Source organism: Buteo buteo, chromosome 1 (genome assembly GCF_964188355.1).
Source record: "Buteo buteo chromosome 1, bButBut1.hap1.1, whole genome shotgun sequence".
Classification (NCBI taxonomy): Eukaryota; Metazoa; Chordata; class Aves; order Accipitriformes; family Accipitridae; genus Buteo; species Buteo buteo.
In genome coordinates this window covers 78,049,457-78,064,807 of record NC_134171.1, presented here as the reverse complement: position 1 = coordinate 78,064,807, position 15,351 = coordinate 78,049,457, and the positions used below count along the sequence as shown (strand labels likewise).

At 43.0% G+C, this 15,351-nt stretch overlaps 1 protein-coding gene across 2 annotated transcripts in view; it reads right to left on the bottom strand.

Annotated features, from left to right (window-relative positions):
• ANKRD50 (ankyrin repeat domain containing 50) overlaps nucleotides 1–5,942 on the bottom strand; it is a 43,685-nt gene extending 37,743 nt beyond the window's left edge. The window contains exons 1-2 of one of the 2 annotated variants that reach the window (XM_075036845.1): nucleotides 5,804–5,942; nucleotides 3,482–4,763 (exon numbers count right to left, since the gene is read on the bottom strand). In XM_075036845.1, coding sequence (XP_074892946.1) covers nucleotides 3,482–3,960 — 479 coding nt within the window. In that variant the 5' untranslated portion in view covers nucleotides 3,961–4,763; nucleotides 5,804–5,942. Of the gene's footprint in view, nucleotides 1–3,481; nucleotides 5,238–5,803 lie in introns of those variants that run through there. The other variant, XM_075036848.1, reaches the window with a different exon arrangement.
• Nucleotides 5,943–15,351: the final 9,409 nt, after the last annotated feature.

The following is a 15,351-nucleotide window of genomic DNA, read 5'->3' as shown; positions in this document are numbered from 1 at the left end:
AAAAATGTAAACCAGGATCATAAGGGTGTATGTCTTTTTACAGCCTCGTCTGCACAAATTTCAGCATTATCCATGGTTTATATTAGAGTTCCTCTATGTCCTCATGGCCTTGGATAACTGATAGCTGCCTGTATTCCTATCAATCACTGGAAGTATAAACTTGCTGCAGCAAACCCAAAATCAACTCCCATTCACAACCCTAGAGATAGTATTGCAAAATCTGGGTTATTCTGATTTTGACTTTTCTATTTACACAGGGAAGAACAGACCTTTTCAATTAAATTCTTTCCGTTTAACACATCGTTTCTTCTTACTTTTGGAGTCTGTAACACTATTTGCCATTTCCTTTATACTTTCTGCTTCACTTTCACCTAAAATTCACATGTAAGGCTTCAGCATTCTCCCTTATGTTTAAGCCTGCTTTCTGCTCCCGTACTGCATGCCGAGAAGAAAAGTGCCTCAGAAGCTGTGCTGTAAGTAGCAGTTCCTTCTCTCAGCTGTCAGTGCAGCAACAAATGCTTGTTAAATACATTTGTGTAGTTCAGCCCTTCCAGCTCTTCAAATCTGCAAGATCTGCCCCTGGAAGAATTTTTAGGGCACGTTAAGATTATAAATACCTAAGAAATTTTTAAAAGAAGACATTCAAAGAGGAGGAGAAAAGTCTTAACTCTCTGGGTCATCACTTGCACGTTTATCACTATGACCATCAGGGTTGCTGAAAAGCTATTTAAAAAACATTCTTCAGAAAAAGATTCACTATTTTAACTGATGAACTTTATACTGTTTATAGACTGGCACATTACAAAGCATTAGAAAGTTTTTCTTTCTTACTATTTCTAGGACAATTAGCACAAAAATAGAATGGTGTAATCTTGTTTAGCACTTATGAAGAGAAGTCTTTCCATTTTAGGCCATGAATACATAGTTGGGTCTGCAGCAGCTGTGCAAAGCAGAGCAAAAATTTGACAGTGCCTTTAAAGAAAGATCTTTCACCTCTCCTACTGAATAAATTAAAAAAAGGTAAAAAAAACAATCAATGGAGCATTGAGACGAGAGCTTTATGCTGTTTCAGTGCCTTTACACAATGTGAAAGGCAATCAGCTGTTAAGTCTTCCTAGACCTCATTTCACATTACAACAACTTTCACTTAACACACTGGACCAGAATACTGAAGTGCTCAGTGATAAATCTTAGAAACCATGAAAAATACTAATTTAGATTTTTGTTAAACATTTCTTGCACGCTGTATATATTAACAAAAGTTCAATTAACAAATGATTGAGATATCTGATGGTGGGAAGGGGGGCGCCAAGTCCCTCTTGTTCGCGGACAGTGATTGTATCATACAGGCAGCCGAACAAGCTCACAGTACTGCTGTCAACAAGCATCTCCTGGTCCCCCGCCACAGTGCTGAAAACTTATATTCCCAGCACAGCACCTTGTCTCTAACGCCTCATCTCCCTCAAATCTACAATATGAGAATGAAGACTATCTACCACAGCTGCTTTTGAGAGCAGGAGATCAGGGTAGGTGGCCGGCAAGGGAATACATGAAGGACAAAAAAACCCACCAAACCCAACTCCTTGACTGAAGCTGTTGTACTACCACATAAGTATTTTTAGCGTAATAATAAGCGTTCACAATCACTGCTGCAAAATTTGAGAAGGGAAAGACTAGCACCAGATGTTGTGTCACATTTTATTTTTCCAGTACAAAACCAAGAACCCTGTATATTGACCTAAATGCTCAAACAGCCCATCATTGAACCCAGTGTTCATAAAAAGCAGTCTTATCAAAGAAGCTGAGTCTGACTCACAAGTATCTTTTATATTTCTATATCGCGTTTTTGTCTAAAGACATTCACCTAACCCCTGTTCTTTGGAGTAAGGCAATCATGCTTAGCAGGAAGGATTCCAGCTCGTAGAGAGAGCTAAATGAGTAAGATTTCCTTGTAATACTTTCAAGCATAAACAGGCTCTTACTCAACAGATTAATCCACTTGCATGATTTTAAAAGTCCGCCTAAAGCTAGATAGCCAGTCTGCTATTCCATTTATAGACACTTAATTTCACCCAGTTTTTAGTCATTAGAAATTGAGAGGGCTTAATACTTCTGAAATTAGGACCTTAACAGCCGCTAGAAGTTGCGCCTTCACTTCACAACAAACAAAAAAATCCACAGTTAGTCTTGGTTTAGACTATTTGTTTTAAGACACTACACTGAGAACAATGTAGACATGCATCCTGTTTATTCAGCGGGCAAGGACATAACAGCCATCAGAACTGGAAGGCTCTTTTACACAACCGTAACAGTATAAGCAAGCACTACAGGCACTACAGTTCAACCTCAGTACTTGTTTACCCAGTCTTAGTAGTCGGGGGGGACGACGACGACACAAAAACCAACCAAAAACAAACAGGATTTTTTTTTTTTTTTATACTGGAAACATCATCCAATATACCCTTCAGTACCACAAAAAGTTATGTCACTACACAAAGCTTAAAAACTTCAGTTGAACTAATATTCCAGGGAAGTTTTATACTGGCAACACAATCAACTGAAGCTCTCTTGTCAGAGACAAGCCTTATCCTTTCTGATTTTTCCTTCATTTGTGACTCAAAGGAATAAAGACCAATAGACACGTGCTTGTGAAGGCTGTGCTTAAGAGAGCACATTGTTCTAAGTGATCTACAGATATACACTCTTACACACACATCAGTATCCTTACAGAAACAAAATTCTGAGTGACATGCTGAAGAGACTGGTTTGTTATGGAACACTAAGTAAAAAAATAAATATTTTCATTCAGCTTAGATAGCTGACAAACCTTCTAAAGGGGCAGGGTGAGCCCGCCTGACAAATTTCTGATCCACTCAGTGCTTTGGAGTACGTATTTTTTTAAGTAGCAATAAAGATTTGACATAATCTTTGCATATTGTGAGAGGTAACATAAGGAGTTAATTGACATTTTCCTACCACATATTTTTAGACAAACATAAAACCGATGTGTTGGATCAGACCCAGAGATCCATTAGTCCAGTTTCCTGTTAGACAGAGCATGATAATGGAAGCTTTTGCGAGGGTCCTTTAAGGTCTGTTTCAGGTCTATGAAGGACAACTGCCCTACCTTTATGGCACACGAAGGCCACTGGCTAGGTATCTTCCACTCTGAAGTCAATTACTTTAAAGTCTTTCCAAAACACTGGTTACAACTGAGGGTATTAATATACAAATGTAAATAAATTCACTATAAATAATAAACTTTTTTAAAAAAGTAAATATTTATTTATGTCAACTGTAAGGACAAACTTAGATTTTTCCATGGTAGGTCTGCAAGCTCTGACAGAGAGAACAAGGCATGAAACAAACATGTTTAAGCCATCTGCATCATAGACTCTTTGGAAGGAAGACCTAAACAGAAGCTAGCATTTTTTTTTAATTTATTTGGGTTTTATTTTTGGTAGGGTTTTTTTGGTTTTACCTTTTAAATGCTTCAGCAGGGTTCCTCTCACACTCCCCGGGTTGCAAGAGACTTTGAATAGCAGGATCTCTTAGTTTGTCCTCATATCCCTGGATCAGTCCACTGTGGCAGATTTGTGTAACTAAACCTCTAATAAACCCTCCAACACACAGCGTGTCAGAGTCTTGGGCCCGGCAGAAATGGAAGGCTAGAGCCTGACGATGTAAGCCTCTTTGCAGGTTTGCAGGTGAGCTTGGCCACAGTAACTCAGTACAGAGGGCTGTCTTCCCGCTACCGGGCCCTCCTACCAACAATACACCCCAGGCAGCTCCTTTCCCAGAGACAACACCGGTATTATTCCCAGAATTCGCTACAAGGGATGGTTTGTTGGCAGCACTACTGCTGCAGTTAGCTTTCTCCTGGAGGCAGTGCTGAAGCTTGTGGAAAACCCACTCCCTACAGTAAAACTGCTTTCCCTGCAGCAAGCTGGTTTGAGCCATTTTATAAAGCTTCTTCTGTTGGATTTGTCATAAGCAGCAGTACACCTTCAACATCTCAGGGTAGGGAGATACACATTCATCTTGCACAGAAAAAATCTTCTGCACAGAACTTGACAGAGGTTATGGTAATCAGTTAACCTTTCTTGTGAAACTTAACAGCCTCTTCTCAGGAAGGGCGTCGCTCCATTTGTATGCTTTATTATGATTAGCATAACATAATCACAGTTCAGCTGACATCGTGAAGCGGTGTCTGATACCAACGCTCAACAATACTTCTCCTATGGCTCAAAAGTTCATACAGCTCCATGGCTGCATCTGTAGTTTATGCAGTTGTGTGTGTTCCCAGTATACAGGGGAGACAATACATCTGGAAAAACTGAGGGAAAGCCAACTTTTCAGTGTATACTAAATGCCTTTCAACTCTAGGCATTAATCTCTCTGGATATACATCCAGAAAAAGCTGTCCATAATAAAGTGTTCCTTCTGGGAATTTTCTAGAGAAAGTGATTTTTCTTCAGAGTACTACATACATACCACAAACGTGGCTAAGCACCACTTACTAAGAAACAGTCAGTTTGGACAGCGAGCTTTGCGGACTTCATACATCTGGGTAAGCGTCTGAGAAGTGCTTCGCATTATGGTTTCTTATGCAGTACAGACGACAGAAAAAAACCCCACGTTTACAGCTTCTTATTTCAATACATTCGTAAGTGTCTTCTTCAGGAACTTGGATTCTTACTGAACCTGTTCTCAGGTATCTTAATCGCAAGATGTCAGAAGAGACAACATCTTCCCCTAGAGCTCTGAAATAAAGAAGACAGCACTTTTAACCCTACACGCAAGTCATAATTCAGTCAATCGCAAATGCAGACAACAAAGAGTAAAGTCGAGGGCTCTTATTCTCTATTTTTGCTCATACTATTAAATAGTATCATCTAAAAAGCTGTTTTTAAAGAAATATGGCGTTACAAGGTACGATTAGCCACATATTTAAAAAAAAAACCATAACAAAAAACAATAAATGGATATGACAGTGGCCTCAAAACCACAGGAGCAGCAAGTCTTGCATTCTCTCCCGAGAAGAACCGAATATACCCCTTCATCTTAGAAACATTCTTCCTAACAAGGCTTCATGACCGAATTCTCTCCGAATTTTTCTACTGCCGGCTACGGGTCGCGGGGTGTTTCTTTTTTTTTTTTGAAGTTTATTTTACAGGGGAGAGCTGCCGACGGCTCTTTGCACACTTCTTTGTTCACCACTCGCCGGCAGCAGGGCGCCCGGCAGACTGCGGGGTCACGGTTTAACACCCCCCCACCCACCCCCGCCGGCACCCCTCACGCCTCCTCACCGTGACACCCCCCCCAAAAAAAAACCCCACATCCCAAAACCCCCTTTTATCCCGGGCCGGGCTTTAACCCCCCTCTCCCGTTCCTTTCAGCCGAGCCACAGACGGCTCCAAAAGTCACTTCGGCAGCGCCCTGCCAGCCCGATCGTCTCTCTTTGAAAAAATAAAAAAAACCCAAATCAACCGAGCAGCATGGCAGCCCCCCCCACACAGCCCTCCCTCAGCTTCTCGCACCCCCGCCCGTCCCCCTCCCCCAGCACACACACAGACCCCCGGCTCCTCACAAAGATCCCGGCCACCGCACCCCGCCGCCGGCGGGCAAACCGACACCCCCCGCCGCCCTCCCGGTCCCCCTCAACCGGGTGTCAGTCCTCTCGCTCCCCTCAGGCGGCAGGTACGGTACGGTGCGGTACGGTGCGGTGCGGTACGGTACAGCCCGCCCGGCCGCCTCCCCCCCGCGGCCGGCCGAGGGGCCTCCCCAGCGCTGCCTCGCTCACCTCCGCCGTCGCCCCGGCGGCTGACTGATTCCTCCACGCTCTCTCCCCCGCCGCGCCCCTCCTCTTCCTCCGGGACCCCCTTGAAGGCTTTACCCGCCCCCGGGTGCCGCCGTGCCAGGGCCGCGGCCGCCCCGCTCCGCTCCGCCGCCTCAGCCCGTTTGATACTCGCTCTCCTCAGCGCCTCCTTGACCCCCCCCCCCACCCCCCCCCACCCGCTGCCTCCGCCCGGCCCCGCCCCGGCCCCGCCCTCCTCCGGCACACGCCCCGCCCCCTTCCTCTCCAGCGCGTGCGGCGGCGGCGGCGGCGAGTTGCCGCCCGTGCATCTGGGGCGAAGTAGTCCGAGGCGGAGGGAGACGGGCGGCCGCCAACCGCGCGCCGGACCCCTTCACCGCTTTGTCCCGGCTTCGGCGGGCGGCCCGTTTCTCCTCAGAGCCGGCGGCGGAGGGATCCTGCCGGCGCGGCCCTGCAGGGGGCGGCAGTGCGGCTTCCCTCAGGCGAGGGCCGCGGGGACGGGCAGCGCCGGCCGGCCCCGGGGAGGCGAAGCGGGGAGGGGGGGGAGCCGACAGCCGTGCCAGCGGGCCGGCCCCGGCCCCAGAGCAGCAAAACCTGAAAGAAAAAAGGTTCTGCGTTGGGGGAAAAAAAACCCAGCCCCGGGACGCCCCGCTTCTGCTCCCGACTCTGGTGCGGAAACGGCGGGCGCGGGCCCTCTAACGCAAGACCTGATTTTCTGCTTTTTTTAACCAAGCGAGGGCCAGGCAGCTCCCCCCCCCCCCCCCCTTGCACAGAAGCAAAAATTTATTTTTTCCAAGGCCACCGAGAGAGAGCACCGGGGCTTTGCTACAGCCAGGGCCTGGTCCCAGACAGAGGGATGGGGAGCAGCCTACACCCTTGTCTTAAACCACATTAATATACTGACCTTCGAGCTCTACACTTTGTGGATCCCTACAAACTTACTGGAAATCTGGAAAAAAAATAGGGTAGAACTTGCTGCTGGACACCTTTAGGAGGCCCCTCAGAAGCCCCCTCCACCCATGACAAAGGGAGAGCTCGCCTTTATTTTGGCTGTGCAATAGCAAGCAAGGAAAGGATTTTCATTAAAATTTGCTCCCCTTGGAGCTGACTGCATTATTTATGATAAGGCACTTTTCCATTAACTGTTGGATCAAAGTCTTTAATGATTGCTAAATAGTGCCTTCGTTTTAGCATGGCTCTGTATGGCTTCATAGACCAGGTAATTAAAGTATTGTGGAGCACACACTGAATATATCCATATGATACAACAGAGTGAATTAGGGCCCTTCAAGGAGCATCCCAAGATTCTTTGTAGGAGCAACATGAAAAAATTACATAAATTCAGTTGGTATACTGAAGAGCTTAGAAAAACAAGTCTGCCCGCTTCTGAAAACCAGTAGAACAAGTTTGAAGAACCTTTGGAAGCAGTGAATTACAAATTTGCAAAGCAATTGGGAGTGGAGGAGAAACAGAAATAAGATTAGTAGTAAGAAAAAGTTGTGTGGTGGTTTTGTTTTGGGTTGGTTTTTTTTTTAAGCTTTCTTACTTGGTCTAGTCTTCTAGTTCTTACTAGTCTTCTCTAGGCTTCCCCACCACCCAGCTGCACTGCCCTTCCATTTTGAAACGTTGTGGAAACTCAAGACTTCCAAAAGTGACACTAATACAATTTCCAAGAGACTTTGAACAGTAAAAATATTTTCTTTTTTTCTTCTTTTAACAGTGAAGGAATAGGGATAGATAACATTTGAAGTAACGGAATTGCAGGTCTGGTCAGCTGAGGTGGCTAGAAACAAAATAGAGGTTGACAGAGAGAAAGAAATTGTAAAAAAAACCCGCAAGAAATAATTGCAGATTCAACACCTCAAGAGACAGATCTTAGGCACAAACATTGGACTGGTAGATGATGCAGGAGGGGGGGGAGAAAAAAAAAAGAAATTGGACAATGATGAGACCCAGGGGAAAGTGCAGCTTCTGCTTTTCTGATGGCCAAGACACAAGTGAAAACCCAATTTACATAAAAAGGTGCTGTCAGATTTCATTACATTGGATACGGATATACTGCAGCAGGAGGAATTATAGCATGGTTTGCTAAAATCAGAGATATTTAAATATAATCACAATGGAGTACTAGATAATAATTGTAAAAATACCTTTCCATGCTGATACATAAATCCTGCAACCAAACAGGTGACGGTACTTTGATTTTAGCGTGGGACAGAGGACACAAAATAACTACCCCCGCGAAACTAACTTGTGGGTGCTGCATCTGAGCAAAGCTTCCCTTCAGGATATCACTTCCACAGCTGATGTGAGGAGTATTAAGTATTTGTGGGAATGACAGGGGGAAGAAGGAGAGCAGAAGGGAGGGGGGAATAGAAGTAGGGGAAAAAAAAAAAAAGCAGCAGGCCTACAACATAATTATACCCTTATCACTAGTAGGATTTTTAGTCTTTAGTTCCAAAGGCAAAATATTGCAAGATCCGAAGTGCGACCCGGACACTTCTTTCCAAAAGGATGTAGGTACAACCTAAAGATGAAGGTTGGTAGCGGCCTTGCATTGACCCCATTGAATTACTATTAGGAAGCAAAAGCATATAGACACTTTCGATGATAAATCCTTTCTAAAAAAAAAAACCCAAACTAAAAAAGTTCAAAGGGTTAAAAGAAATGAGATTGTCATGAAGTAAGAGGCATAGCTGCTTAGGCTGGGATCTTTCATCTGTACACAGAAAACTAAGACCCTGAAGCCAACCTTCAAAAGCAAGGAAGGCATTTTGTTATCAAGTTTATTTGCATAGTACCTCCTATATATAACGTGACAGCTTAGATGACATCATCCTGGTGAATTATTATAGCTAAGAGTCAGATATTACTGATACAATTGTGCAATGGTGTAGTTAATGAGACAGTATTGGGATAAGAACCAAACCTTATTTTGTGGTTTTGTATAACTTAGTTTGACATAGATAGCAAACCAACCATGATATAAGTGGATGCAACCTTGCAGGCTACAAGACTGAGAGATAAGACCCAAGAGAGACACAAAGAACCACCTTGCAGGCTACAAGGCTGGCAGATAAGACCTAAGAGAGACACATAGAAGATGAAACAGATCAAAATTTCCTGTCTGAAAAAACCTCCACTCTTCTTCCAGCTTCAGTGGTCTGAAGCTGTAGTAACTTTCCTGCTTAACTGGAGCCATGTTGCAGCACCTGGTTTTAAAGTATGAGACGTGTGTCATGCATGATTTTACGTGCAGTTTTATACTTACTTAAATACTAGTTAAGGCTAAGAAAAAGAAGAAATTTTTAGTAAAAAGATTGCACAAAATGTTGTAACATTATGAAGTCTGCACCAACACTGAAAAACCTGAGGGGGTGGGTTAAACAAAAATCTATTATGCTTTCTAAATGGTTTGCCACATCTTTTTCAGAGCATTCAAAAAGACTATTATGTGTTTTCCAATTATTTTAACGCTTTCAATATGATGTTATTTGGATATGACAGTAGTCAACCCTGATAGGCAAGACAACATAATTGATTACAATGAGAAAGGCAGCGCAAGGCTGATAGAGTCATCAAAATCTGAGCCATCATGTGCATATGTTGACTTTTGTTTGCTTTTTATGTAGTTTGGAGCGCTATTACTAGTTTGTCTCTTTTCTGTTTTGTGCATGAGTCAGTCCCATGGTCTGGGCACACACACGTTCCAGCCAGTCTGGGGCCAGCTCTGCATGCAAAGGGAACAGAGCTGCAAATCCTTGCAAGCTTGTAACGTCTTTGGTAAAGCTTTCGGTAGGCAGTGATTCACATCCAAAAATAAATGTTTTGCAAGGGTGGGCCTGAGGCAGTATTATCTACTTAAACACGTAGCAGTCGTCTTAACTACTTTTCTAACTTTAAGTTACTGATTTTCATGCATAATTATGTATTAATTCAGATACTTTCATTCTCTGACAGGTAAAATTAGTGAAGTTGATGGTAAATAAAGATAGTGTAGACTTAGTGTAACAAGAACATTAAAATTTTTATAATATCCCAAGGAAATAGTGGAAGTCTTATCACATGAAATATTTAGGCAAAGGCATTTCTCTGGTGCTGATGTTTCAGGTCTCAGTCCCAAAATCTGTGTAGTGCGAGACGCACCTTCATCTTGGGCCTCTCAGTACCATGTAAGATGCCTCCACAAAAGCATCTGGAAGTCCTGTACGTGGGCAAGCGGTGTTCAGCCTGACATCCACTGCGATGTTCGTGGGTCCCTTTCAGCAGGGCTGCTGCTCCAGTGGTTGCTTCTCAGCCTGGGGAGATGCCTGGGGTGCTTTGTCCCACACACAGAGCTCTGCACCTGTCCTGATTGAACTTCACGAGGTTGCTGCTGGTCCGGTTTTGAAATTCAGCAAGCTCCCTCTAGACTGAAGCTTGCTGTTTGCTATGCCAGTGACTTCTCCTGTGTAGCATAATGCCCTCCACAAGTTGCACTCCGTGTCATCATCCAGACTGGCAATGAATGTGCTGGGAAACATCAGCCCCCGGTATCAGTCCTGGAGCCCCCCCACTAGTCACTCGTTGCCATTCTCTGAACCAAGCCGTGCAGCCAGTTTCCAACCCACCTGATCATCCGTTCCTCCAGGCCATAACTCCTCAGCTCCTAAATGAGAATGCTACAGCGGACATCAAAAGCCTTGCTAGGGTCTGGTTAGATCACATTCACTGTTTGCTGATCACCCACAGTCATAGTCGTGACTACTTTGTCACATATTTGGGAATGGACTCCAAGAGGATGTACTTCATGAGCTCCTCAGAAATTGATGATGAGGCTGACCATCTAGTTCCCTGCATCCTCCTTCTTGCCTTTTTCAAAAAGGAACATAATGTTGGGGTTGGTTTTTTTCTAGTTATCAGGGACTTCCCCTCATCTTTGTGATTTTCAATAGATGAAGGCAATAGTGTTCTTTTACATAAGAACATAGCTAGGAAGTATAATAGTTCCTTTCAGCTCCTTCCTCAAGCCTTCCTCATTACCCAGTAATTTGGGTAGGAGTACTATCTATCCCATCTATTGAAACTGGATCTCTGTGAACAAAGGACACAAGAATGATTGAGCTGAAGCAAAATTAAACAAAAGATCCTGGATGGGCTAATGTGGCTGCTGGAACACTTGGTCAGGAGAGGAGGGAGCTGTATTCTTATTCCCCCTGAAAAGGAAATTGTTCCCATTTCCAGGCTGAGAGCATTAATTTCTAGGTCATTACAGAACTGCCACCACAACATATTCTAGTTTCACTTTGGTAGAAAAATGGCTACTGTGCTTTGGGTTAGAAAAGGCAATTATCTGCTCCTTGATAAACAAGGGCCAGGATCTGCACCCTCTTTCAAATAACAGCCTCCGTCCTGTAGCCACAGAAGAGGGAAGGGAGGAGGTTTGCATCCACATATCCTCATCCCATGTGCAAATACGTATGTGCATCGAATACACCAGCAATGGTGGATGGTCATTTTGCAGCTTAAAAATGGAATCGAGACAAACTCAAAAGACCTGCTGCCCATGCCTGGAAAAGATTGTGGGTGGGAGGAGAAGGCAGGCAGGGAGAGGCGCCCATACTGCCTGGCTTAAGGCACTTACCAGCTGGCAGCTCACCCTTCTCTGCAGCACAGGAGCAAAGAGGCAGGGCAGGTAGGCCTACCCAACCTGGAGTATCAGCAAGAAGCAATACATCAAAGTACAGCCCAGCTGAGCTGCCAAAACCAGAGCAAAACACAGCAGCAGTATTGCAGATACCATAATTATATAAATGCCTGGTAGCTTGGTTATCTTTTGTATCACGTGTAGTTATAACTGTGATTATATCTACTACTATGTGATACTATCATCCTAGTAGCACAATTGCTCATCACTATTATGCTGTCAAGAAAAACGCTTCCCCAGATGGCTATTCAAAACAGGAGCCTGGTTTAAGTGCTCTGAATTGCTTCTGGAGTAGCCTTTCTCCTCCTCTCTTGACAGGAGAACACCATCCTCCCAATGTAGGCACCGGGATTGCACACTAAATTTAGCCAATAGGCTAGGAGACACATTTATGCCTCTTGGGCAAAACCGTAGGCATTGGATTTCAAGATTTGCTGCAGCATCTTTTTTAAAAATATATATACACACAAACATGCATCTGCACAGAACTAGGAAGAGATGAATCTTCTATTTAATAATTGATACTCAACCTCTGATACTTATTGGGCATGGTTTTAGCTGGGTGTCTGGAAAATGCATTGCAATCTTTAGGCAGCTGAACAACAACAACGAAAAATCCCAAACTACTGCTTTTAGCATCTAAGAAATGCATGCTGATGTAGTGGTCTGGAGTGCTATGGTCTGTCCAGCCTGTGTCATTCTAACCTTGAATGTTGCTGCATATATGGAATATGAATATACTTCAGCTTCCTCCTACCTTGAACTAACATGTTACCCAATATTTGTGCAATATGAATTACGGTGTAACACTACCATTCCATTTAATAACAGTTGACAATGCACAGGGCCAGTCAAAATTAATAGTAAAGTGTAATATTCTGGGAAGCAGGTGCTGCAGTTGATAACTAGTTCTGTTGAATAAAAATGTGTGAGGAACTGGGAAGAATTTAAGTGTCATTAAATGATGGCATGAAAACATCTATGGAGTGGAAGGAAAAAAATCTGCAGCAGTAAGCCATAAGAGAAAACTAAATCAAGGAAGTGACTTTTTATGTGAGTTGGACCAGAAATCTATTCAGTATCATTCTCAGACCGGGTATGAAAAAGATAATTAGTTGCCTAAGAATATAATACTCATATGAATAATCAGAATTACTACAATAACAGACGACTTTATGCTGGCTCCAGGTACTGTATAAGCTTAGTGAAACCTAACAAAATACTTGATTTATGTGAGAAATTAATAAGCTGTAAACTCTGGGAAATTTTGTGTACAAATAGTTTAAGTACATCCTATATATTCCTCATGTAATCTCACTGTTTTCATCAGTTTGTGTTACAGGTAGCGTCTGAACGCTTGCCCTGACCTGCTCTGTGATCTTGAGCAACTCACATCACCTTACCTGCTTCTATTTCCCCATCAGTACAATAAAAATAATAAATCTTTCCTATCTCCTTTCTTATGGCTGGTCAAACAGCAAGCTGAAGCAAGATTTGCCAAAATATTTTGTACCACTTCAGTAACACAAGGTAGCCATAAACTTGCTCTAACTGGCTAAGTTTGACTGATGCGTCATTGAATCGGCATCAACGATCCAGGCTAAACCATAAGTAATAAATAACCAAAATACTTTTTGCTGTATATGCTCTTACAAACTTCTGCCCTAAGCCTATAGTAGCTCATAAGCTTTTATGTGAGAAGTCATGCTGATATACTGTAAAGAGTCAATTTAACTCATTTTCTCTCCATGTAGTTTACCCTGTCTCGAGACAGTTTCTTATTATTTGTGAATTCATGCATTTTAAATGTTACACTGCAGTCCTTATGCAGGCAGGCTGCCCATTTAACAGAATCCCCCAGGTCAGTAAGCACTTACTGTTCTTCTGAATTTGTGGGTACTCCGTAAGTCATCGTTTTAGAAGTGAGTCAATGACAGGATTTAATTCTGCCTGTCCTTTAAACACACTTCACCCGAACAGGGAACAGCCTGCTCCATCTGAAGCCGGGTAGGCATTCTACCGTTCATTGCATTAGCTGCAAGACTACTACATCTATCAAATGCAAATTTGGTTTTATCTATAAGCTAAGCTTCCAGAGTTATCAGCATTTTGGAAAATAATGTGGAATGCAATCATGCCCATCTTTATTCTTCAACATAAGGCATGCTTAAAATAGCAAATACAGATCCTCCTTTCTTACGAGGAGACTCAGGTAACGCAACGCAGGTACAACAGCTCAGTGAGAGCACTGGAGGAGCCCGGAGCAGAAGAGAGCAAGCTCAGAGCTGTCTTGGTGGCCCCTTGCTGGCAACCTTGCTCCTAGGGTCAGAGGGCAGCTCTGGCCTTTGCCCTGCCCAGGCTAAGGCAGGGAAGAAGAGGGTAAAACACTGCTTCAGCATCTTCCATCGCTACACTGGGGTCTATCTGAAAAGTCAAACTCATTGCTTGTAGAATTATTTTTATGCTTGCAAAGTTAGCAAATACAAATAATCAGCATAATACTAAAAAAATTGTAATAGAAACTATTTTTTTTTACAGGCTGGGGCAACTGAAATGTTATTGACACTCAGGAAATGAAATTATTCATGACAAATTGTAATCAACAGGGATAAAGATGCAAAAGATTTTTTTAAATCTGTTTTGCTGCATCTGTGAAATCATTTGATTAGTCCTTTTCTAACACATTTCTAAACACAGAGAGAATACATAGTAAGATAATGAATTTTTAGAGCATCTTTTAGAGAAGCTTCCTTAGATTAATTGCAGATCTTCTGGATCTAGAAGGGGGAGTTTAGTTTGATCATTAATGTCCTTTGATAAGCAGAATTTCATTCACCTCCCCTAAATAAGGAACTCGCTCTGTTTTCCATCTTCCAGACTACCAGTGCTAATGAATTTTAAAAATCAAAAATAATTCCTTTTATAAAGGGAATAAAGAATCAAAATCATGTTTCCTCGTGCAACACGGTAAAATAACTCAAAACTTTAGACACGTACCGGAAGACTCGTATCAAAGCAACTAACTTTTCCACTTGCTATTTTCCAGCATGAGAAAATTGGTGGTTCATAGGCTAAAATTTAGTTTGGTGCATCACAATAGTAAAATTCAGTTTTTCTGTACCTGTCAAACACAGAATTCAAATGGTTTACTTACACTTTACAAGCTGAAGGTAATTCAGGAGAGATTCAGAAAGTGCATAAAGTTGATTCAGGGCAGATACTAGCTTTGGATATTAAATGGTATATGTAGAAATTCACAAACCCCACTGTTCTCCAAAGGGAAATGCCTGCAGATACGTAGATAGCAGCAGTGAAGATGCATACAGAGCTGCATTAAACACTGCAGTATGAAATAGAAAACGTGGGTAGCTTTCCTCCACAGAAGCAGCAGTCGGAGCAGGAGAATATTCTTTTCTGTGCCTCTGAAGCATGCAGTAAGCCACTGCAACCTAAACAGTAGTAGTAATACCAGTAACAGCAACAGCTTCCACAAATGCCCTCTTTTACAGTAACTGGCAAAAAGTTCTCCTAAAATGACAGACACAGATTTTTCCAAAGTAGTTTGCATTTCAGTGGCATTTGCTTTGGACCAGTCAGTGCACCGGGAACCTGGAAAACAAAGGTGATGATGGCTTTGAAACAGCTCTTCAGCAGCATTGAGTGTGATGATACATTACTGAGTATCTTACTGTTCACTATTAACTATCTCCTACTGTTCAACTTGCATTACCAAATACTCTGCCTTTTCTGCATTGCATTAGCGTACTGTAGAAATCCAAACTGAAGTAAAAATCCAGGCCATATCTTTAAAGCTCAAAGCATTTGGGTACAGCTTGTTTCCACAAGTGCC